At 48.0% G+C, this 26,025-nt stretch overlaps 1 protein-coding gene across 1 annotated transcript in view; it reads right to left on the bottom strand.

Annotated features, from left to right (window-relative positions):
• TRIM9 (tripartite motif containing 9) overlaps positions 1-25,822 on the bottom strand; it is a 69,457-nt gene extending 43,635 nt beyond the window's left edge. Inside the window, exon 1 of the mRNA XM_060276532.2 lies at positions 24,986-25,822. Within this exon, the coding sequence (XP_060132515.2) occupies positions 24,986-25,822 (837 nt within the window). The remainder of the gene's footprint in view (positions 1-24,985) is intronic.
• Positions 25,823-26,025: the final 203 nt, after the last annotated feature.

Below are 26,025 nucleotides of genomic sequence, written 5' to 3'. Positions count from 1 at the left end.
AAATGCACTCTGCACATACTCAGATACACTACAGGGTGAGGGCATGTTGCAAAAAGCGGATTTCTTTCTGTGCAGAGGAAGGGCCTGTAGAAGAAAACATAGAAACAGCCCCTATCTTCAAAGATCATAGAATCATAGAGTTGGAAGAGACCACCAGGGCCATCCAGTCCAACCCCCTGCCAAGCAGGAAACACCATCAAAGCATTCCTGACAGATGGCTGTCAAGCCTCCGCTTAAAGACCTCCAAAGAAGGAGACTCCACCACACTCCTTGGCAGCAAATTCCACTGCCGAACAGCTCTTACTGTCAGGAAGTTCTTCCTAATGTTTAGGTGGAATCGTCTTTCTTGTAGTTTGAATCTATTGCTCCTTGTCCGCTTCTCTGGAACAGCAGAAAACAATCTTTCTCCCTCCTCCATATGACATCCTTTTATATATTTGAACATGGCTATCATATCACCCCTTAACCTTCTCTTCTCCAGGCTAAACATACCCAGCTCCCTAAGCCGTTCCTCATAAGGCATCGTTTCCAGGCCTTTGACCATTTGGGTTTCCCTTCTCTGGACACGTTCCAGCTTGTCAGTATCCTTCTTGAACTGTGGTGCCCAGAACTGGACACAGTATTCCAGGTGAGGTCTGACCAGAGCAGAATACAGTGGTACTATTACTTCCCTTGATCTAGATGCTATACTCCTATTGATGCAGCCCAGAATTGCATTGGCTTTTTTAGCTGCTGCATCACACTGTTGACTCATGTCAAGTTTGTGGTCTACCAAGACTCCTAGATCCTTTTCACATGTACTGCTCTCAAGCCAGGTGTCTCCCATCCTGTATTTGTGCCTTTCATTTTTTTTGCCCAAGTGTAGTACTTTACATTTCTCCCTGTTAAAATTCATCTTGTTTGCTTTGGCCCAGTTGTCTAATCTGTTAGGTCATTTTGAAGTGTGATCCTGTCCTCTGGGGTGTTAGCCACCCCTCCCAATATGGTGTCAAACTTGCTCAGGATGCCCTCAAGCCCATCATCCAAGTCATTGATAAAGATGTTGATTAAGACTGGGCCCAAGACAGATGCCATTGGCAGATGTGACATAGTATAGTGGTCTTCAGCCCAGGAAAGGGACATCTAGCTAGATTTGACACTGGCATCAACCCCTCCCATGAAAAAGAAACCCAGCCCCCAATGTGCCCCCTCACATGCAGACATGATGGATTTAACCATTATGAATAGATAGCGGTGATATCTGAAAGAGAAAGGGAATCAGAAGTCATCAATTGCTCCTTATCCTTTCTTAGCTCTCTGGACCAGCGCTTCTTCCTTCTCTAATTCTTAAAGGGACAGCATCCTTTTTGACAGTCAATATTCTTCTTGACAGGGACCAGGTGGCGCTGTGGTTAAACCACTGAGCCTAGGGCTTGCTGACCAGAAGGTCAGCGGTTCGAATCCCTGCAACGGGGTGAGCTCCCGTTGCTCGGTCCCAGCTCCTGCCAACCTAGCAGTTTGAAAGCACATCAAAATGCAAGTAGATAAATAGGAACCACTATAGCGGAAAGGTAAACGGTGTTTCCGTGCGCTGCTCTGGTTTGCCAGAAGCGGCTTTGTCATGCTGGCCCCATGACCTGGAAGCTATACGCCGGCTCCCTCGGCCAATAATGTGAGATGAGCGCGCAACCCCAGAGTCGGTCACGACTGGACCTAATGGTCAGGGGTCCCTTTACCTTTACCTTATTCTTCTTGACAGCACCTGTTCGTCATGTGCTCTGCGATTCAGGACACAGGTGCATTTTTGGCCCCAGGGACAGATGCAACTGCAGCTATAGGTCCCTGTTTTTTAAAAGGGTCCCTGCTACGCCACTATCCCTGACCCAGCCCCTTTCCAGGGGAGGCCATTTGTCTAGCCTCTTGGGAAGGAGAAGGCAAAGGCACTGACTGGAGGAAGAATTTCCTTCCTGATCTTTTGCACGCTCTCAGGCGCCAGTTTGATTGCTGAAGCGGCGGGCGAGGAAACAGTAAATGGAGCCCGGGCTGCTGAAACAATTACTCATCCTGGCAACTAACCTCCTCGCAATCAATTGCTTCCACATTATGTAAAGTGGGTGTCCTGGATTCACTGCACGGCTGGTTCCTGAGGTGCATCAAAGCAGACATGGAGGCTTTTTCAGTGACAAGGAGCCGCTGGAAGATTTATGCCAGGAATTCAGAGGCAAATGGCTGGTAGCACAAAAGCAAGGGAAGGGGGAATGCTTAGTGGTGAAGCATCTGCTTTGTATGCAAAAGGTTCCTGGAACATTGGAACATGAGAAGCTGCCTTATTCCATAGAATCATAGAGTTGGAAAGGACCCAATAAATGTTGGAAACGTAAGGGCCTTCTCGGTGGTGGCACCTGCCCTGTGGAACGCCCTCTCAACAGATGTCAAAAAGGAAAACAACTACCAGACTTTTAGAAGACATCTGAAGGCAGCCCTGTTCAGGGAGGCTTTTAATGTTTAATAGATTACTGTGTTTTATTTTTCTGTTGGAAGCCGCTCAGAGTGGCTGGGGAAACCCAGCCAGATGGGTGGGGTATAAATAAAATATTATTATTATTATTATTATTAGGAAAAAGAAGGTACTTTTTACCATATGTGGTGGGAATGCAAGAAAGTAAAGGACTTTTGGGAAATGATTTATAATCAGATTTTTAAAATGTTGAAATATACATTTGTAAAAAAAAAACCCAACAAAAAACAAAAAACACCCAGAAGCCCTTTTGCTTGGTATTGTAGGTACAGAGATTCATAAGCATGATAAAAAAGAAATTGTTTTTATGTGCGACAACTGCAGCAAGAATACTATTAGCCCAACGATGGAAGCAGGAAGGAATACCAACAAAAGAAGAGTGGCAGGTGAAAGTGGTGGATTATGCTGAGTTGGCAAAATTAACTGGGAAAATTCGGAACCAGCAAGACCAGACTTTCCTGAAGGACTGGAAGAAATTCATGATACATTTGAAAGACAATTGTAATCAATTGACTTCGCTTATAGGGTTACAATAAGTTTTGTAAAGAGAACTATATGAATTATTGCGAAAGAGGACTAAGAAGGAGTTTATTTAGGATTAGGATTTTACAGCAATAACTATTAAAATAAAATGCAAAATTAAAAAGAAGATAGAAAACCATCAGTTGAGGTTGATGGAAGTCCTAGGCTGTGATAGCCAAAGGTCTGTTATGTTGTTTAAAATGGGATGCTATGCTTGGAAAACATGTGTAAAAACCAATAAAAAATTATATTTTTTTAAAAAAGAGTTGGAAGGGACCCAAGGGTTATCTAGTCCAACCCTCTGCAATGGAGGAATCTCAACTAAAGCATCCAAGGAAGATGGCCATCCAATCTCTGCTTTAAAACCTTGAAGCAAGGAGAGTCCACCACCTCCCATCAGAAAGTAAACACGGCGTCAGACCATTGGTCCAATTACCTCAGTATTGTCTGCACTGACTGGCAGCAGCTCTCCAGGGTTCCTCTCCTGCAGATTAAACCTGGGACCTTCTGCATGCAAGGCATGTGATCTACTACTTTGCTGGGGCCCCTCCACTGGTTCAACCCCAGGCAGCATCTCCAGGTAGGGCTTGGAGAGAACCTTGCCCGTCCGTGTAGACAATACTGAGCTAGCGGGACCAATGCTCTGACTCTGCACAAGGCAGCTTTCTATTTAAATTTTACATTCTTATGTCCTGATAGAGTTTTCTGCACACCCAGTCTCTTTTCCGCTTGCATTAACAGATTTTGGAGAAGGAACAAAGATCACCAGTGTGCAGTGACCGGAAATTCGTCTAGGTTAAAGCGCTTTTCTCCTCTCCCGCACTTCAATCTTGGAAAAGGAGCTGGTGTCCTAGGATAGATCGGGGATGTGAAGGGGGGAGGGCACCCAGGCTTAACGAAGTAGAAAATGACCTTACAGTTGCCTCTCTAAAGGGTGTGTGGAAAAACCTAATGCAATCCTTTGTCAATTTTTTTCTGGGTAATTTATAGCAACAAGATCATTAAGTTGGAGAGCTAATCAACGGAGGATTCTCTAATTAAAATGACGCCACTCATCAGCCCTGCTCCCACTCAATTCTCCCACCCACCCCACGCAAGTAACATGGAAAAACACAGGGTGGGGGCACGGACAAGAAGCTTCAGGGTGAAGATTTCCCAAGGAATACAAAACTAGACACAATCAAGAAATACACAAACTAGATACAGGTGACACCCTCCGCCATTTAGATTTCAGAAAGAGAGAGGGAATTCTCAGCAAATGTAAAGTCCTATTTAGCTAATGCTGTTCTAGGTTGCATCAACAGGGAGCTGGGTATGTTTAGCCTGGAGAAGAGAAGGTTAAGGGGTGATATGATAGCCATGTTCAAATATATAAAAGGATGGCATATAGAAGAAAGAAGATTCCACCTAAACATTAGGAAGAACTTCCTGACAGTAAGAGCTGTTCAGTAGTGGAATTTGCTACCAAGGAGTGTGGTGGAGTCTCCTTCTTTGGAGGTCTTTAAGCAGAGGCTTGACAGGCATATGTCAAGAATGCTTTGATGGTGTTTCCTGCTCGGCAGGGGGTTGGGCTGGGTGGCCCTTGTGGTCTCTTCCAACTCTACGATTCTATGATTCTTATCAAGCTCATTTTTGAGCTCAATCCGAGTCACATGTGGCTTCCAGAAAAGACTGCATAGGTGAGGCTACACACCTGTAAAAGGACCCCACATTCAAACTTGTGAATATCCAACAAAGCTGGATGTTGGAAGATTCAGGACAGATAAAAGGCAGTACTTATTCACACAGTTAAACTACGAAACTCCCTTCTACCGGAGGCAGCGATGGCAACCAATTTGGATGGTTTTCAAGGAGAATTAGACAAATTCATGAAGGGAAGGGCTACTACCATAGCCAAGACGACTGTACTATGCCTTGCCAATTGGAGGCAGCAAGGCTTCTGAATAGCAGTTTAAGGAGACCACGAGATGGGAGAATTTTGGGATCCTGCTCTGCTGGTTTCCCACAGGCATCTTGGACGACTGTGAGAACAGAATGGCAACTTAAATTGATGGAATATACGCAGCTTGCAGACCTAACATATAGAATAAAAAGGAAGAAGAACATACGTTTAAAGAAGACTAGGAAATGTTTATTGAATATATGGAGGAAAATTACGCTCATTTGAAAACATGGGCAGCATTAAGGTAAATTCAACAGTGTAAATACGTTTTGAATACTGAATGGTTTGGTTTATATCAAATATGCAGGGATTTATGTTTTGCAAAATGAACCATGGAAAGAGAAGAAGGGGAGCCGCTGGTATCTTAAGGATGTAAAAATGAGTATTTTAAATGGTAAAACAGAAAATTTAATAAAAATTATAGGGGGGACGGGGACGGACAGGGTGTTGGACTAGATGGGCCAAGGCTCATGTGACATTCTCATGTTCGACACCAGCAAGCCTCTCGAATTCACAGCCAGGAAACTCCCTGGCGGAATTAAATAAGCAATGGGAATGCTGAAGGCCGGGATGCCTCCACAATGCACTGGGGGGGGGGAGTGAGAGAAAAGTACATTATTTCCTGGAGATTGCACACCAGGCATGATGACGTCAACCTCTGTAACATTTGCAGCCGCTTCCCCATTCATCCCAAGAGGCTTTCACTCAATGGCTCAGCCTGCTGGAGGATTAGCAGCGGGTTTTTTCAGACAGCTGCTCCCGAGAAGGCAAGGCTGGGTGGGCTTCGCAGCTCTGGGAGGGGGGCCAAGCGGCTTGCTGGGATGCTTGATTTGTGGAAATTGCACAGGGCTTCTGCCTAAGCCGCCCACCCCTCCTCCTTTTGGCCTTTTGCAACCCATTAAAGGATTCCAGCACTCTGGGTGGGGGTGGGGGGCTCTTGGGCCAGCCGCTTCTGCAAAAGAAGACTTGTGCTCAGATGACCTTGGAGAAGGAAGGAGTGTGTGTGTGTGTGTGTGTGTGTGTGTGTCTTTCGGTTCTGGAGGAGGCCGCCCAGATTGTAATTTAGCAGGCCATCTTTTGTGCTTGGAAAACCAAAGTGTTGCTTCGGGGAGAAATGAGATTACTGGAGCAGAGCGAAGGAAGGCACCTCTGGGGAGGGAGTGAAGGGAAGGGGGGGGAGCAGAGAGAGGAGGAAGGGAAAGAAGAGGCAGAGAGAGAGAGAGAGAGAAAGCAGACAGAGTAAGATCAGCCAGAATACAGCAGCAGCTAAAGGACCCTGACTCTGGATTCGAATGGGAAGCAGAGGGTAGACGACGATGAACAGGGCATTTTAATTTGTTCCACAGAGAGGAGGGTATTGATTTCTCCTCTGTATGAGTGATGCTCTTTCCACACTTGAAAGAGAATAAAAACCCACAGTCTCAATTCTTGTGTTTTGGGATGTGATGTTACATCTCCTACCTGTTAATTTCTGCCTTTGGTTTTCATAGAATCATAGAATCATAGAGTTGGAAGAGACCACAAGGGCCATCCAGTCCAACCCCCTGCCAAGCAGGAAACACCATCAAAGCATTCTTGACATATGCCTGTCAAGCCTCTGCTTAAAGACCTCCAAAGAAAGAGACTCCACCACACTCCTTGGTAGCAAATTCCACTGCCAAACAGCTCTTACTGTCAGGAAGTTCTTCCTGATGTTTAGGTGGAATCTTCTTTCTTGAAGTTTGAATCCATTGCTCCGTGTCCGCTTCTCTGGAGCAGCAGAAAGCAACCTTTCTCCCTCCTCCATATGACATCCTTTCATATATTTGAACATGGCTATCATATCACCCCTTAACCTTCTCTTCTCCAGGCTAAACATACCCAGCTCATTGCGTTTATATCCCACCTTTTTCTCCAGGGAACTCAAGGCGGCTTATATGCTTCTTCCCCCTCCTCAGTTTATCTCCACAACCCTGTGAGGTAGGTTGGGCCCAAGGTCACCCAGTGAGATTCATGGCCAAGTGGGGATTTGAACCCTGCTTTACCCTGGGTCCTAGTCTAACTCTCTACCCACTACACCACACTGGCTTGCTGTCATGAACTGGCAGGACGACGGGGAGAAGGAGGAAGCGGTGGAATAGGATCCTGGCGAGGGGTGTGGCCGGAACTGGGACACGCCAAGGCAAGCTGGGGATGGGGAAGGAGAAGTTGGGGTAGGACAGGCTGCAAGGGACGGAGGAGGAATGGGTCTTCTGAACCTTCCCAAAGGCAGGAGGATAGTATTGATTTAGAACAGTGGTTTGCAGAGGGACATTTTCCAGAAGGGAGAAGCTTGGAAATACTGGGTGAGGAACAGTGGGCGAGGAGCAGTTAGAAGACTAAACACCAAGAGAGAAATAGCTGGCAGATTCAGTATCCTTGAACAGCATTCCTGACCCACCCCCTTCGCCTAAGACTAGATGGGCTCTGATGGGAGGGCGTTCCACAGGGCGGGTTCCACCACCAAGAAGGCCCTCTGCCTGGTTCCCAATAACCTCACATCTCGCAGTGAGGGAATGGCTAGAAGGCCCTCGGAGCTGGACCTCGGTGTCTTGGCTGAACGATGGGGGTGGAGACACTCCTTCAGGTATACTGGGCCGAGGCTGTTTAGGGTGTGGGATGGAACACTGGGGCAGACAAGTCACAACAGTTCCTAGAGTGTCCACTAAGAGGAACTCACCTGGGGGAACACCTAAGTTCCTCCAGATATGCAGATGAGATGGATTAGCTGGCAGACAAAAGCTCCCAGCCAGCAGCCATTCTCTGTCTTAGCCATTTCTCCTTCGATGGGAACACATCTCCAGAGAATCTCCAGTTAGGATGGTTCTCCCTCTTGGCCTGCAGCCAAGAGAGAGACCAAATGGAGCCTCACTTTACTAAGTAGTCTCCAGATGTACATAGTTGTAACTTTTCTACGTAAGCCCGTCTTTCTGAGATTATGCTGTTAACTCAGGATGAAACTGTAAGTAAGCTATCTTATTTTATAAACACTGTGTTGTGTATTTCTTTTAAAAGGGACAAAGGGGACTTTGCCAGGAAGTATAATATTGTACAGGTTTTAGCAAACCTGAACGCACACGCTTTGCTGCGCACAAAAGGGGAATGTCACTCTGCTGATATTGGAAGCTTGCTAACACAAGCTTGGATAGGATCTATCTAATATATCCTCATCCACATCCCTAACATTCCCACATAGGGCTTTAAAGGTCAGCACCAACACTGGGGAAAGTGACAGGACAAAAAGAAAGATCTCTCAGACCCATGCCTAGGGATGAACAGATGAAATTGTGGGACAAGGGGAAGGGTGAAAGAACCCTTCATGTTGGGAGATTCGGGAAAGATATAAGGAAGTATTTCTTCCCACAGCACATTGTTGAACTATGGAACTCCCTGCCACAGGAGGCAGGGGCAGCCACCAATCTGGATGGCGTTAAAAGAGGATTAGACAAATTTATGGAGAAGAGAACTACCAATCTAGGATGGCTTTGTTCTGCCTCCACAGTTGGAGGCAGCAAAGTTTCTGAATACCAGTTGATGGAACGCACAGAAAGGCAAGGGGGCTCCTGGGCTCAGATCCTGCTTCGGAGATACAAGGGATTGAACCCTGAAGCTTCCACCTGTGAAGCATACGTATATGCATATTTTGGGAAGCATCTCCCCAAGTTTTGTCTCTGAGAATGATTTCTCACAAGGTGCAAACTCCCAGTGTTGAACAATGTGCAATTTCCCATGGGTGACAAATGGCTGGTGGCTTTTCTTCAGCGTTTGAAACATTTTTTGATGTAGCGAAGGGTCCTGTTTACATCCTTCCCTTCCAGGCGCACAATGGGGACTCCTCACGAGGAAAGATTTCATGCGTGTCCTTGTAAATCTGAGAAATTAATGCCTTGTTTCATCTGTCAGTAATTTGTCTGGCAGATGTCTCAGTGAGGGTGGCTGCTAGATTTGCTGGCTTTTGGATTTCCCTACAGTTTTTGGTCTTCCATCTCAGGAACAGCCTTGTTTTAAAAAGATTCTAGGCTCACGGGAATCTCTATAATAGGGGTGGTGAACCCATAGCACTCTCCCTGATATTGGGACCCCAACAGCCATCAACCCCAGGTAACATGACCAATAGTCAGGGCGTTTGACAAAGTCCCCCATGATATTCTTGTGGAGAAGCTGGTAAAATGTTGACTGCATAAGGTCACTCTGGAGTCCCGTGTCCAGTTCTGGGAACCACAATTTAAGAAGGTTGTTGACAAACTGGAAGGTGTGCAGAGGAGGGCGACCCAGATGATCAAGGGTCTGGAAACGAAGCCGTATGAGGAAAGGTTGAAGGAGCTGGATATGTTTAGCCTGGAAAAGAGGAGACTGAGGAGAGATACAATAGCCTTCTTCAAATATCTAAAGGGCTGCCCCATGGAAGATGGAGCAATCTTGTTTTCTCCTGCTCTGGAGGATAGGACTCGAACCAATGGCTTCAAGTTGCAGGGAAGGAGATTCGGACTCAACATCAGGAAGAACTTTCTGACAGTGAGAGCCATTTGACTCCCTTGGGAGGTTGGGGACTTTTCTTGGTTGGAGGTTTCAAACATTTGTCATGGATTCATGGATGCTTTAGTTGAGATAACCCTTGGGGATCCCTTCAAACTCCATGATTCTGTGATGACAGCCGGAGTCCCAACGGCATCCTGAGAGGGGAGGGGGCATAGGTCCCTCGTCCCCAGAGGTGGAGCTAGCTGCTCTGTCACCCGGGGGTGTTGTGCACGCACCCAGGGGGCGGGGCTAGCCACCCACGGTGAGCAACGTGTGTCCCAGGAGGGTGCCGCCCGCAGCTAGCGTCCCAGGGGAGCAGGGCTACGATGTCACCCCACACCCACCGCACCCCCTTCCTCCGCCAGTGCTTTGTTAGGATTCATTCCCCGTTATTGTGTATCATATGACTGTATGTGTTTTCATTCCCACAGAGTGGAAGTAACGTAGACAGGATGTTTACGTGGGGCTGTTGTTCCTTTGTTCTTTCTCTTTACTGGCTGTTATGCCAGAGAGAGGGAGCCATGATGTAGAGCTCCCAGTTTGTTTATATGTAAATAAAGCAGTTTAGCCTCATTTACTGACTTGTGTGTTGTTCATCCCGTTTGTGAGAGCAATCACATATTTGGCCTGTGGGACCAGTCTAACAGCTGGCCCCCGGGATGGCCGAATTATTGACATGCTCATCCCTCCTCTATAATGCGAGAGGAGCCCCGCTGGGTGTCAGACCAAAGGAGGTGGTGCTTCCAAGACAATAATTTAACACATACACACACAAAAGCATCTTTCCCACTTCTTTCTCCAAGGAGCTCAAAGTGGCACACATTTATCATCCTCCCTATTTTATCCCTACAACATGGGGGATATGTTTTGTATACTGCCCTTCTGTAGATCTCAGGGCGGTTCATAACATCTAATAAATAAAATAAGAAAAGCAACAACAACCCTGTGAGGTGGGTCAGGCTGAGAGGCAGGGACTGGCCCCCAGGGAGCATAATGCCTGGGTGGGAGTTTGAGCACTGGTCTTCTAGGTCCTGTGCTTTTTTTTCTTTAAAAAATGTTTAGGGGTACTTTCATTTTCCTAGGTAAAGGTAAAGGGACCCCTGACCATTATGTCCAGCCGTGACCGACTCTGAGGTTGCGGCACTCATCTCGCGTTATTGGCTGAGGGAGCCGGCGTACAGCTTCCAGGTCATGTGGCCAGCATGACAAAGCCGCTTCTGGCGAACCAGAGCAGCACACAGAAACGCCGTTTACCTCCCCGCTGTAGTGGTACCTTTTTATCTACTTGCACTTTGACATGCTTTCGAACTGCTAGGTGGGCAGGAGCTGGGACCGAGCAATGGGAGCTCAGCCCGTCACGGGGACTTGAACCGCCGACCTTCCGATCAGCAAGCTCTAGGCTCAGTGGTTTAACCCACAGAGCCACCTGTGTCCCACTCATTTTCCTACTCGTATTGAAATACTGCCCCTCAATGAGGCCAGACTTAGATTCACAAAATGTTTAGGGGTATGCGTACCCCTGCGACCCTCCAGAAATAAAGCATTGTCTAGGTCCTAGTCTGACACTAACCACTGCACCACTACCAGGGCCCCCTGCGCTCCTGGAGTTGTTTTCCTCATGCCATTAAGTCCTTTTCTTCTACTACTAGACTGGACAGGGAACCTGAGCCATTCCATCTCTCCGGGGAGTGTTTTGCATAATACGGCTCCTTTCATGAAACAGCTGAAGTTTAGGTCAACTGTTTGCCCAGTGGCTAGCGTTAGCCAGCCATGAGGTAGGCTGGCCGTGACCCCTGACCTCTGCTTGGTTGCATCACTCTTAACTGGGAGTAGACTGGCAGGGGCAAGGTGGTAGCAAGGTTGGGTGCACCGGATTGCCCTGCTGCTGTGTTTGCACCATGCTGACCTCACAAACCACATCATGCCCCCCCCATTACCGCTTGGTTTAACTTGATCTGTGGGGCTTGCATCCCCTCTGCCCTGCCCTCCCCCATCCCTTGGGACATAATAGAATGCACAGAGTGGAGCAGGTGGGCTCTGCTCACCAAGTCATGGATGTGCCATCTTCTTGATAGCTGCACCAATAAAAAACAGACCAAGAACTCAGGCCGATATAAGATTCAATAGTGAGAATAATCCCTATTAACAAATCAAATACGAATTGCAAAAACAAGAATTCATATAGTAGTTGTAAATTCAAAGTTACAAGGATATGTTGTTGCTGTTGTTTAGTCGTTTAGTCGTGTCCGACTCTTCGTGACCCCCATGGACCAAAGCACGCCAGGCACTCCTGTCTTCCACTGCCTCCCACAGACTCATGTTTGAGAACACTGTCCAACCATCTTGTCCTCTGTCGTCCCCTTCTCCTAGTGCCCTCCATCTTTCCCAACATCTTTATACAACAGTAATCTGTTACAGCATTAGATGTAAGAGTCTTGTTTTTGCAAATCATATTTGATTTGTTAGTAGGGATTATTCTCACTATTGAATGTTATATTGGCCCGAGTTCTCGGTCTGTTTTTTATTGGTGCATTTATCAATGAAAACTCCAATTTATTTAACCTTCTTGATAGCGGAAATGTGTGCCATTGGAGGTGAAGCGTTCCTGCATTGACACAAATTGCTCTGGCTGCCTTCATTGCCACACATCACAAATGACAGCCGTGACCCATCAATTGCTTGTGGAATGACTGTAGCCAGGTGCTAATTGCTGCAAATTACCTCCTCTAGCATCACTCCACCACCCCCAGGCACCCAATCTCTAGATATTTAAGAGAGTAAGGCAACAAAATCCCATGAACGCAACCTGCATCGAAGTGTGGAAATAAGAATTTGAGAAGAATTAGGATTCACTGGTGTCGGAGGCCTCGTTGTCATGGAGGCGTTGTCATGGAGGCGTCATGGAGGTGTATCTAGGCCAGGCATCCCCAAACTGCGGCCCTCCAGATGTTTTGGCCTACAACTCCCATGATCCCTAGCTAACAGGACCAGTGGTTGGGGAAGATGGGGATTGTAGTGTGGGATGGAACACTGGGGCAGACAAGTCACAACAGTTCCTAGAGTGTCCACTAACAGGAATTTACCTGGAGGGACACCTGATTAAGTTCCTGTTCCTAAAGACATGCAAATGAGATGGACTAGCTGGGACAAAGCCTCTAACCAGCAGCCATTCTCTCTCTTAGCCTTCTATCCTTCGATGGAAACACATCTCCAGAGAATCTACAGTTTGCCAAGAGTGAGACCAAATGGAGCCTCACTTTACTAAGTAGTCTCCACATGTATATACTTGTAACTTTTCTAAGCAAGCCTGCCTTTCTGAGATTATGCTGTTAACTCAGGATGAAACTGTAAGTAAACTCTATCTTATTTTAAAACACTGTGTTGTGTATTTCTTTTAAGAGGGACAAAGGGGACTTTGCCAGGAAGTATAATATTGAAGTATAATATATAATATTGTTGTAGAGGTTCTAACAAACCTAACGCTCACGCTTTGCTGCGCACAAAAGGGGAATGTCACTCTGCTGATATTGGAAGCTTGCTAACACAAGCTTGGATAGGATCTATCTAATAATATATCCTAATCCACATCCCTAACATTCCCACATGTAGCCCAAAATATCTGGAGGGCTGAAGTTTGGGGACGCCTGATCTAGGCTTTACCACCTCAGACTGCAAAAGTGGGCATTCAAATGCACCCACAGGACCTGAAAGATTCCACAAGCCAAGATCGGCAGCCCCCTGGCCTGTTGCTGAACTCGCCCGTCACCAACTGCTTTCCCACCTCTCCTTTCTGTTCTTGCAAGGATGCTTCACAGAATTGAGCTCATCTCTGACCGCAGGCGGAAATCACCTTCCCCCAGGCAAGGGAGAGAGGAGCTAGGGTTCTTTCAGGCTGCGTCCCATGTTGGGTAAATATTTTGACAGCTTGGCTGGGGAGGCTGCCAGGAGAAGAAGCTCATGCATGGCAAGCCATGTTGCACCCAGCGCCCTTTTGCCCTGAGGGGGCCAGGATGACACTGGAGAGCTGGCAGAGCAGTTTGTGTCTTCTCAGCCAGGCTCTCTTCCGCCTCCTGAGCTCAGGAGGGCTGCGCTTGTTGAGAAGCGGAGTGGGGGGGGAGGAAAGCGAGGGAGGGAGCAGGAGAGGGCAGAAATGCAGTCGCGAAGAAAGCTGCAATTGTGAAGGGAGGCCCTTCTTCATTCCCCCACCCCACAACCACCTGTGAAGTCAAGGAGATGCTCCAGAAAACTGCTAAGAATAATAGAATTGTAGAGTCCAACTCCTGCAATGCAGGACTCACAGCTAAGAAAGCTCCGACAGGTGGCTATCCAACCTTTGTTTAAAAACCTCCAGTGAAGGAGAGTTATTATTATTATTATTATTATTATTATTATTTAATATTTATACCCCGCCCATCTGGCTGGGTTTCCCCCGCCACTCTGGGCGGCTTCCAACAAATACCAAAATACATTAAAATATCACAGATTAAAAACTTCCCTAAACAGAGCTGCCTTTAGGTGTTTTCTGAATGTCAGGTAGTTGTTTATCTCCTTGACCTCCAATGGAAGGGCGTTCCACAGGGCGGGCGCCACTACCAAGAAGGCCCTCTGCCTGGTTCCCTGTAGCTTTGCTTCTCGCAGTGAGGGAACCGCCAGAAGGCCCTCGGTGCTGGATCTCAGTGTCCGGGCAGAACGATGGGGGAGGATAGGCTCCTTCAGGTATATAGGACCGAGGCCGTTTAGGGCTTTAAAGGTCAGCACCAACACTTTGAATTGTGCTCTGAAACGTACTGGGAGCCAATGTAGATCTCTTAGGACCGGTGTTATGTGGTCTCGGTGGCCGCTCCCAGTCACCAGTCTATCTGCCGCATCCTGGATAAATTGCAGTTTCCGGGTCACCTTCAAAGGTAGCCCCGCGTAGAGCGCATTGCAGTAGTCCAAGCGGGAGATAACTAGAGCATGCACCACTCTGGTGAGACAGTCTGCGGGCAGGTAGGGGCTCAGCCTGCGTACCAGATGGAGCTGGTAGGCAGCCGCCCTGGACACAGAATTAACCTGTGCCTCCATGGACAGCTGTGAGTCCAGAATGACTCCCAGGCTGCGCACCTGGTCCTTCAAGGGCACAGTTATCCCATTCAGGACCAGGGAGTCCTCCACACCTGCCCTCCTCCTGACCCCCACAAACAGAACTTCTGTCTTGTCAGGATTCAGCCTCAATCCGTTAGCCGCCATCCATCCTCCAACTGCCTCCAGACACTCACCACCATCCAAAGAAGTCCATTCCACTTTCGAATGGCTCTTGCCATCAGAAAGTTCTTCCACATGTTTAATAAGAATCTCCTTTCTTGACATTTGAATCCATGGGCTGGGGTCCTACCTTCCAGAACAGGAGAAAACAAGCTTGCTCCCTCTTCCATGGGGCAGGCAACCCTTAAGATATTTGAAGGTGGCTCTCAAATCACCTCTCAGTCTTCTCATCTCCAGGCTAAACATCCCCAACTCCCTCAACCATTCCTTGAGTTGGGGGTTGGATGAAGCTGCTTTAAATTCATTTCTCCACATTCCTGCAACAATTTGCAATTTAAAAAAAGAATCCTATAAAAGTTCATCAGTATTTTAATGCAGATTTCACATCTTTGTGTGAAGTTTTGACTAATACGCAAACTTTTGCAAGCCATTTCCTCTAAAAGAATGCATCCAATCTCTTATTTTCACCCTATTTCTGTGACTGTAATTTGGTTTAACTGCTTTTACTTCCCAGTTTTAAATTGTTGTCCCCACCCCACCCTGGGGCCTGTTGGTGACTTTTACTGCCATATGTACATTTTTGTATGTATTGCTTGGTTGTAGAATTGCATTGCAAAATTCAGAGAAGCGTGAATTTTGAAGGGGAGACTGGATTTCAGTTTGGGTATTGTTTTGAAAAGTGCAAATGGGATTGTTTCTCATTAAAATGCAAACAGTATCCATTTCCCCCTCCATCCTTGCCAGGAGGAGGCACACAAACACAGGAAGTCCACAGAGCCACATGCATGCCTAAGGAACCAGCCTCTCACCTGATTGGCAGCTGACAGATGCTGCCATTCCCCCTCCCCCCTCTGAATGGTGGGAGTACATATTTGCCTTCTCTTATTTTTTTTTAAAAAATGTTGTTGTAGTTTCTATCCCAGTCCCCCCCCCCAAAAAAATCCAGGACTTCTAATGCAATTAAAAGGGAAGAAAAACTTCTACTCCTTTTCTCTAAACTAGGTAAAGGTAAAGGGACCCCTGACCATCAGGTCCAGTGGTGTCTGACTCTGGGGTTGCGGCACTCATCTCGCTCTATAGGCCGAGGGAGCCAGTGTTTGTCCACAGTCGCAGACAGCTTCCGGGTCATGTGGCCAGCATGACAAAGCTGCTTCTGGCGAACCAGAGCAGTGCATGGAAACGCCATTTACTTTCCCACTGGAGCGGTCCCTATTTATCTACGTTCACTGTGATGTGCTTTCGAACTGCTAGGTGGGCAGGAGCTGGGACCGAGCAATGGGAGCTCACCCCGCTGCAGGGATTCGAATCGCCAAAAGGTCCTGGGGAGGGATTTAGTTGGTTGTGCAAACTGCTATTCTGAATAGTGAATATATATATATTGGGGGACTGCTGCCCTACTGGAACAAATCCACTTTAAAAGAAGATGAAGCAGACATTTAGAAATTAGGAAAGCGATTATGTACAGGCAACTCTCAATTGACTGAGGTTTGCGTTCCATGGCACCAAGCGTTTAAGTGAAATCATGTCTACTTGAAACACCATTAAAAAATCCTGCAAGTACCCTGTTCCCCACTCCTTTTTATGACGTTTTCGGGATGCTTCTGGGTTCGGCACAGTCGTGCACATATTGGGCGTGCCTAAAATGGTCATTGACTGTAATGCTTGGAAAGTATGGGCTGAACAACTGACTAGAATCATAGAATCATAGAGTTGGAAGAGACCACAAGGGCCATCCAGTCCAACCCCCTGCCAAGCAGGAAACACCATCAAAGCATTCTTGACATGTGGCTGTCAAGCCTCTGCTTAAAGACCTCCAAAGAAGGAGACTCCACCACACTTCTTGGCAGCAAATTCCACTGCCGAACAGCTCTTACTGTCAGGAAGTTCTTCCTAATGTTTAGGTGGAATCTTCTTTCTTGTAGTTTGAATCCATTGCTCCGTGTCCTCTTCTCTGGAGCAGCAGAAAACAACCTTTCTCCCTCCTCTATATGACATCCTTTGATATATTTGAACATGGCTATCATATCACCCCTTAACCTTCTCTTCTCCAGGCTAAACATAGAATTTCTCCTATATTTGAAGATCTACACTGGTTTCCAGTGTTCATGATCTCTTACACGAGTCAGACCATTGGTCCAAATAGCTCAGTGTTATCTACAGGACCCTATCTGAAATTTAGATTTGTTTTTAAAATATACAATAATACCGACCTCCCAATTGGATGAAGACATGCAAAGGACAGCAACTGGTGCTGAATATTTAATATCCTTTTACTCAATTTATTCATGTATTTCATAAAACTGATACACTGCCTGGTTGTAAAAACAAACCAAAAACCTCAAAGCAGCTTACAAAAAAAAAGTATAAACCAATAAAATTATCAATATGAAGAACTGACAACAATCATAGAATCACAGAACTGTAGAGTTGGAAGGGACCACTAGGGTTATCTAGTCCAACCCCCCTGCAATGCAGGAATCTTTCGTCCAACGTGGGACTTGAACTCATGACCCTGATATTAAGTGTCTCATTCCATACCAGCTGTGCTATCCTAAGGCTTTCATAAAAGTTAAAATAACAATAAATTTAAAACAGATTAAAACTCGCATCAACTTTCTTAATACAGCATCTGAGTAGGCTTGTCTAATCAAACATGTTTCTGGAAATGAGTTCAGTGGAGGTGTGTGCCTGAACTTGCCCCCCCCCACTAAGCACTATCTAAATCAGGCATCCCCAAACTGCGGCCCTCCAGATGTTTTGGCCTACAACTCCCATGATCCCTAGCTAACAGGACCAGTGGTCGGGGAAGATGGGAATTGTAGTTCAAAACATCTGGAGGGCCAAAGTTTGGGGGTGCCTGATATAAATTTTGCTAAATAAAAATAATATAAAATCAATGCCATGTTTTGTGCAAAAACTTGTCCAGGCTCTGTGAATTGCAAGGGTGCTTCAGGCAGTGTCAAAGGGCCAGTGAGGCAACAAATGAAGTGCCGTCACTTGAGAAAGATATCTATAGGAATTCCCCCCAATAGTTTTGGCAGGAGAAGGGGTTAGGAAAAGAGCAAACTATTTGTCGTATGACTCCTGCAGTTTAAAAATATTGTTTAAATCCTAATTCTTTTATGCCTTCCTGAGTACAGTGGTACCTCGGTTTACGAACTTAATCTGTTCCAGAAGTCCGTTCTTAAACCAAACCCGTTCGTAAACCAAGGTGCACTCTCCCTAATGAGGCCTCCCACTGCCAGTGCCCTTCCACTGTTCGGCTTCCGTTCGTAGACCGAGGTAATGTTCGCTAACTGGAACTCTGCTTCCGGTTTTGCAGAGTTTGTATACCAAATACAGTCATACCTCGGGTTACGAACACCTCGGGTTACGAACACCTCAGGTTACGAACTCTGCAAACCCGGAAGTATTTTCACCGCACATGCGTTCTGCGCATGCGCAAACTGCAAAAATCACTGAAATTGTGCTTTGTGCATGCGCAAAATGGCACTTCGGGTTGCGACCATTTCAGGTCATGAACTGCATCCCCAACGGATCGTGTTCGTAACCGAGGTACCACTGCAGTTCGTAAACAGGGCTGTTTTTAAACCGAGGTACCACTGTATCTTACAAAAGTTCATTCTGAGCTGCTTTTCTGAGCCCCCTCCATTGAAGTCCTTGGGTACAATATGGGTGGGTTCCTTGGTCAGAAATATGACCTTATAACCAAGCTCTGGGTGAAATATATGAAGTGACAGCTCCAGCTTGGCCCCAGGGACCACATGGTACCTTTTGACTGTGGGATGTAACATCACTGGAGCAGTCAAATACAACATTTCCTGTTTGCCCAGAGTGGACACAGGGGAATGTTGCTCCAGCCAGGAGGACTTCCTGTCACACCTGGTCTGGAGCATCCTCCCCCTGTATGTGACCAGGTAGATGGGAGTGACCATAGCAGACCCTATAAAGGGGCTAGTCACGCAGCCATCTTCCTCTCTCTTGATCCCTTCTCTCCATTTTGCCTTTTGCTGTCTGCTGGCTCTCAGCCAGCAGCACATGGGTTTATCCCTCACAGAGGATGAACCCACACTTTTCTCTGTAACTGTAACTACAAGATAATGCCTGTCTTCGGGACCACACTGTGAACTGAATGTAAGTAAACCTTATCATTACTTTTAAAGGAAGACTGTTGTGTCACTATTGTTTTTAAGAGGGAGCCAAAGGGGATTTACCAGGAACAATCCAATCTGCAATGTACAAGGGAATGTGCTCTGCTACTAGCTCACTAGCGTGAGGAAGGATAATATTTAATCAATATATCCTTTCCTACTATCCTAAACATTCCCACATTGACAACTTTTCCTTGGTTACGAAAAGCAGGTGAAGTCCCAGGCCCCGTGACTTGCTCCCAAGAGCTCTCCAGAACGTTTTGTTTGATGCCATCCACGGCCAGTCCAAGGCATTTTGCCACCTGAGGCAGAAGAAAAGTTGACCACCCCCTAATTCCACATATAGAAGTCAATCTTACTTCCACACTGGTGACATGGCAGTGTTCCCCACAATGCCTGAGGCAGCAGGTCAGATTTTTAAGAGTGGCCATGTGGAAACAGCAGAGACTGGCTGGGGACCCAGGAGGAACAGCCAGGAGCTGCTGCTGCTGCTACTCCTGAGTCAATGTTGTGGGGTGGAACACTGGGGCAGACAAGTCACAACAGTTCCTAGAGTGTCCACTAAGAGGAACTCACCTGGAGGGACACCTGACTAAGTTCAGTTCCTGTTCCTCCAGATATGCAGATGAGATGGATTAGCTGGCAGAGAAAAGCCCCTAGCCAGCAGCCATTCTCTCTCTTAGCCATTTCTCCTTCCATGGGAACATATCTCCAGAGAATCTACAGTTAGGATGGTTCTCCCTCTCGGCCTGCTGCCAAGAGAGAGACCAGATGGAGCCTCACTTTACTGAGAAGACTTCAGATGTACATATTTGTAACTTTTCTACGTAAGCCTGCCTTTCTGAGATTATGCTGTAAACTCTATCTTATTTTAATACTATTGTGTTGTGTATTTCTTTTAAGAGGGACAAAGGGGATTTGCCAGGAAGTATAATATTGAAGTATAATATTGTTGTAGAGGTTCTAACGAACCTAACGCTCACATTTTGCTGCGCACAAAAGGGGAATGTCACTCTGCTGATATTGGAAGCTTGCTAACACAAGCTTGGATAGAATCATAGAATCATAGAGTTGGAAGAGACCACAAGGGCCATCCAGTCCAACCCCCTGCCAAGCAGGAAACACCATCAAAGCATTCTTGACATATGGCTGTCAAGCCTCTGCTTAAAGACCTCCAAAGAAGGAGACTCCACCACACTCCTTGGCAGCAAATTCCACTGCCGAACAGCTCTTACTGTCAGGAAGTTCTTCCTAATGTTTAGGTGGAATTTTCTTTCTTGTAGTTTGAATCCATTGCTCCGTGTCCGCTTCTCTGGAGCAGCAGAAAACAACCTTTCTCCCTCCTCTATATGACATCCTTTTATATATTTGAACATGGTTATCATATCACCCCTTAACCTTCTCTTCTCCAGGCTAAACATACCCAGCTCCCTAAGCCGTTCCTCATAAGGCATCGTTTCCAGGCCTTTGACCATTTTGGTTGCCCTCTTCTGGACACGTTCCAGCTTATCAGTATCCTTCTTGAACTGTGGTGCCCAGAACTGGACACAGTACTCCAGGTGAGACAGTGGTACTATTACTTCCCTTGATCTAGATGCTATACTCCTATCTAATAATATATCCTAATCCACATCCCTAACATTCCCACAAATGTCACCTGAGGCAGTTGCCTTACTCAATCTAATAGCAAGGTCTTGCCTGCAAAAAGGAAACCACCACCACATTTTGTCTAATAGCAAATGTCTAATACTTGGCCATTCGTCTGTCGATATCTATGAATTATTGTCTCGAAAACGAGGCAATTCAGTATGTCTCGGAAGATCATTAGAATTCATTACAACGATGAATTAAAACACATTTCAGAAGGCTGGTTTTAAATGCACTCCTCTTAACAGAACTCTGTTGCCACTTTGCTGAGGGGGCCTGGGTTCAGATTTCCTGAAACTCATGAGATGGCCTTGGGCCAGCCACTGTTCCTTAGCCCATGGGGGTGCAAACACCGTGCATCCATGCACTGATTAATAATAATAATAATAATAATAATAATAATAATAATTAATAATAGCAGCATTCTCACATGTGAGAGAAAGGGGATGCATAATTAATAAATAAAATATCCCCACCTACTCATCTAAATCCATTCAACAGATAAGCTGTAATGTATGCAGAGGAGGGCAACCAAGATCATCAAGGGTCTGGAAACCAAGCCTTATGAGGAACAGTTGAAGGAGTTGGGGGTGATTAGCCTGGAGAAAAGGACACTGAGAGGAGATGTAATAGTCATCTTCAAATATCTTAAGGGCTGTCACATGGAAGGAGGAGCAAGCTTTTTTTTCTCCTGCTCCGGAGGGTAGGACTCAAACCAATGGATTTAAGTGACAAGAAAAGGAGATTTCAACTAAACACGAGCCAGAACCTTCTGGCAGTAAGAGCTGTTTGACAGTGGAATGCACTCCTTTAGAAGGTGGTGGACGCTCCTTCCTTGGGGGTTTTAAAGCAGAGTTTGTTTGGCCATCTGTCATGGATGCTTTAGTTGAGATTCCAGCATTGCAGAGGGTTGGACTAGATGACCCTCGGGGTCCCTTCCAATTCTATGATTCTATGATGGGGAGGGGGTGACAGAAAAAGAGAGAGAAAGGAAGGTTAGAAAAGAAGAGATAATGTGGGAGAAAGAGAGAAAAGGAGTGGGAGAGAGGGAGAGGGAGAGAGGGAGGGAGAGAGATCTGGGTGGCAGAAAGAGAGAAATGGGGAGAGAAACAAGTTCTGAGAGAGGGAACAGGAGTGGCAGAAAAAGAGAGAGAGATGTGGGTGGCTGAAAGAGAGAAATGAGTGCTCTGTCCACTTCAGTTCTGCCCATCACTGGCTCTGACTCCAATACCTCGCCTCTGTCTATGGGCCAACTCTGGTCTGCACCCCCCCCGACCAATAATTACCTGATGGGAGTTGTATTCCAAAACACCTGGGGGTGCACCAGCTTGCAAAAGGCAAGGCTAGTGCATTGGCTGTAAGGCACCCTTGTTTCCAAATGCTCCCACCGCAACAAATGCCATTTCGTGTATTCCTGGTTCATGTGGCTTGAGGAGAAATGTTCCATTGCCACATCCCACATGGGACCTTGAGCAGCACTAAATTCATTATTGACTATGAGACCTGAAGCTAAAAGCTTGGGCTGCTCTGAAGTCATAGCATACCACACGTACAGTACATTGTTTCAGCAATCCATGCAAAAACCCAGAGTAGAGCAGGGCAGTGTGATTATCCCCACATTTGTGACCCTGAGGGCACTTTGCATTTCATGGATGAGCAGAGAGGAAACAGGGTTTTCCCCGCTCTTGATGCAAGACTTAGCCGTAATTTTGCACACACTGTTAGCTCTGGCTACACCAGGCAGAATCGTAGCTGGAGTTTCAACCAACGGTGATGGGTGCACATGCACTTCATCTCCAACAGAGGCAGATGCTTCTGGTTTGCGCATTGGAACATGGACTTCACAGTCCGGGTGTGACATTTGCAAAAAACAAAAACAGAAAAACCACCACCGCCAAACCCTCTCCAGGGATAAATGTGTCACTAGGTGGCTTCTTCCCCCACACCATACTGAACATGCCACGTCCTGGCTCCCTGCCCAGACAGCTCAGTGAGGGCGATCGGGTGTGTGTGAGAGAGGGGAATCAATTATGCCGATGTGCATCCATGCGCTGATGCCCGGCTTACGTGTTCCGTCAGGGTGCGTGGGGGAGGAGGGGATATCCAGCCACATTGGAGTCACTTCTCTGCCCTAGTTACCTCAGAGGCAGGGTCGCCAAACTGCAGCCAGTAGCCAATTCCCCTGTGACAGCTAGACATGGGTAGCTGGTGTGTGTGTGTGTGTGTGTGTGTAGTGGGGTGTAGAATGGGTGAATTTGGTGGGAGACTATAACCGGACCCCTCATCTCATTCTTCCCACCCACCACTGGAGTGGCTGCTCCATATTTATTCAGCCAGCCTTTGCCAACCTGGTGTCTTCCAGATGTTGTCAAACTATAAGTCCCATTGCATTCGTGCTGGCTGCAGCCGATGAGAGTTGCAGTCCGACAACATCAGGAGGGCACCGGGTTGGCAAAGGCTGCATCAAGCAACATAACGTGGCATCTGAAATAATTTGCAGAGAGGCTGGTCAGCATTCAGGAGAGAGATCTAATCCTCCAAATCTCCTCTGGTGCTCTTGAGATCTGTCACTGGCTTAAAGCCCCTCTCTCCACAGACCATTCATTTGAACCCAAGAATTCGGTTTCTTTTTTCGATGCCAATGGCCAGCTCTGTCGTCAGTGAAGGAACAGGGCTGAAAAATATCACCTCTGAAAGGCATAGGCAAAGTGTTTCCCCCTCTTAACAAAATAAACATGACACATTCCTGCGCAAATGGCAACACAGAAATGCAGCTGAGAGACCCAAAACAGCTGCACCAAGCCAAGACTGATACCAGCACCTTGCCCACCACCCCTGAGATGGTCCTGCCCTTTGCAGCCTCCCTGAAAAAATGAGAGGTGCGTTTGCAAGAAAAGCTTGTGGGGGTTCCTGTGGGGAACGTCGCCTGGATGTGGGCAGTCCCAGGGGTGATATAAGGACAGTCGAGGGCTGCAGCATAGCAAAGTCTATTCCATCCCTGTGCCTGTCCACCCCTCACACCCACTCATCTGTCAATGTTAAGTTCATCCAACCCCCCACCCCAACCCCAACCCCCCAGGACTGTGTTGCTTTGCTCTGCAGGCAGCTTGGTGCAAACACTTGAACAGCAGCCAAGAAAATGGGGTGGGGGTGGCAAGAGCCTAGGCAAAAGAGGCAATGGAGCCCTAGCAGTTCTGTGCTTCGAAATCAGGGCGAGAGAGACATCCCAAGAAGCAACTGGATTGATTGACATACAGGAGGGGCAGCAGCTGGGGGGGGTCTGGAAAGGGACTCCTGGAAGCCCACCGAGGAGCAAAGACTGGGAAGAAGGTTGTTTACACGGAGTTGAGACTGAATCATTAAAGGCGGGGGAGGGAGATGAGGGTGGGATTGATTAGTCAGGTAGGGAGGAAGCTGGTTTATGAGAGGAAAGGAGTGGGTGGGAGCGAGGGAGGGAGGGAGGGAAGGAAGGATGAGAGTTTTCGCTCGTCCATACTGTCATTTAATATGGAATCCATTTATTCTCTCCATTACCCTTATGGCGCTCTCCTGCAAATCACTGCCTCCACAAACGCTCCTTCTCCCTCAGTCTGGATTTTCACATACCAGGCATACTCTAAAAATGAGAGGGTATGAGAAAATCCGTATGGAGCGAGAGGAAAGTGTGGGGAGGCAGTGATTTAGAGGAGAGCGTCCAATGGGCAAATGAAAATTAATGGAGGGACAGGAAGTTTGCTATCCACATTGAGGGACGGTGTGGAGGATAAACCCTAAGGAGGGACCCTGCAGAAAAAAGACCAAGTGGGGCAATGAAGGGAGTCAAGAGATGGAAAGGGAAGAAGGGAACTCTTCAAAGCTGGCTGCCCAACTAGTGCCCACCAGCTGCTTGGGACTACAACTCCCATCAGCCCCAGCTAGCCATGGTGGGTGGAGGCTCTGGAGTTGTAGTAAGGTAACATCTGGTGGGGGCACCAAGTTGAGGAAGGCAGAGAGAGAGGAGAAAGGCAGAGGGAGAGTTGGAGACTGAAGACATTTAAACAGAACGAAGTGAAGAGGTAGATAAGTGAGAGAGAAAGAGATGGAGAGAGAAGAGAAGAGAAGAGAAATGGATGGATGGATGGATAGGAGAGAAGCCCCCCACAGAGGAGCTGCCTTCAGGTTACTGTATGCCAGCCCTATAGTATTGTGGTTAGTGTGTTGAACTCGGGCCTGGGAGACCAGGGTTCAAATCCCCACTTGAATCTCTATGGGTGACCTTGGGCCAGTCACTGCCTCGCAGCCTACCCTACCTCGCATGGAATTGTTGTGGGTTGAAATGTGGAGTGGGGAGAACTATGAGCTCCTTGGGGGAAAAGGTAATATATATAAATGCAATAAGCAAACAAACAAACAAATAAAAGATCTGCCCACCTCCCGCCCGCCCACAGACACACTCCCGGGGCTGACCTTGTGGAGCTTCCACATGGCCCCCAGGGCCTTGACCTCGTGGCTGGAGTGTTTGCCCTCCTCCAGGCACTGGTAGCAAACAGGCACCTTGCACTGGACGCAGTACATGCTGTGGTTCTCCAGTTCGTGGTCGGTGCAGGTGGAGATCTTGCGCGGGCTGAGCCTCCGGCTGACCCGGCCCTGGGCAGGGGGCAACAGGCGGTGCTTGGCTAGCGGCCCCCGCGGCGGGTGGCAGCGCAGGCGGCAGGGGTCGCAGTAGAAGACGTCGCACTGCTCGCACATGACGGTGGCCTCCTTGGGCGCCTTCTCGCACAGCTGGCAGCGCAGGGCTGCCGCCTTGCTCTGCTGGTAGCGGTCGATGACGCCCTCCAGGACGCGGTTCTTGGGGAAGCCGCGCAGGCCCCGCTCGTCCAGGATCAGGCTGCGGTGGCACTGCGGGCACGTCAGGCAGGAATTGCGCGGCACCGGCGCCAGAGAAGCGGCCGAGGCCGGCGGGAGGTGCGCGGCGGGCGGCACGGTCGGCGGGAAGACGCGCACGCCGTTGGGCGACTTCTGGCACGGCGTGGTGGGCGCGCTGGCGAAGCCGCCGTACGAGCCGTAGCCGCTGTCCGCCTCGCTGTACAGGCTCATCTTGTCCAGGTCCAGGTAGTCATAATCGGAGGTCGAGCCGCCGGAGCCCGAGGCGCGCCGGCTTTGCGGCGAGTCCGCCTCGGGCGTCTGCACCAGGATGTTGCGGGCGCACGCCTGGCACAGGTTGTGAGAGCAGGGCAGGATCAGCGGCTCCCGGTAGAAGGAGCCGCACACTGGGCACTTGAGCTCCTCTTCCATCTCGTCCATGGAGCACAGCAGCCGCCGCTGCCCCTCGACGGCCACCGTTAGCAGCAGCAGCAGCAGCGAGCGAGCGAGCGGGCGGAGGCGCTTTCAGCACCGCGGAGCTTTCAGCACCACGACTGGCGGACAGCGCCTGCTGCTGCTGCGCCGACTGCCAACCTCGCTCTGCCTGCGCGCCGCTAACCTCTGTGAGCGCCTGGCTGCCGCAG

This window comes from Zootoca vivipara, chromosome 1 (assembly GCF_965207765.1).
Source record: "Zootoca vivipara chromosome 1, rZooViv2.hap1.1, whole genome shotgun sequence".
NCBI lineage: Eukaryota > Metazoa > Chordata > Lepidosauria > Squamata > Lacertidae > Zootoca > Zootoca vivipara.
This window is presented reverse-complemented; position numbering and strand designations above follow the sequence as displayed.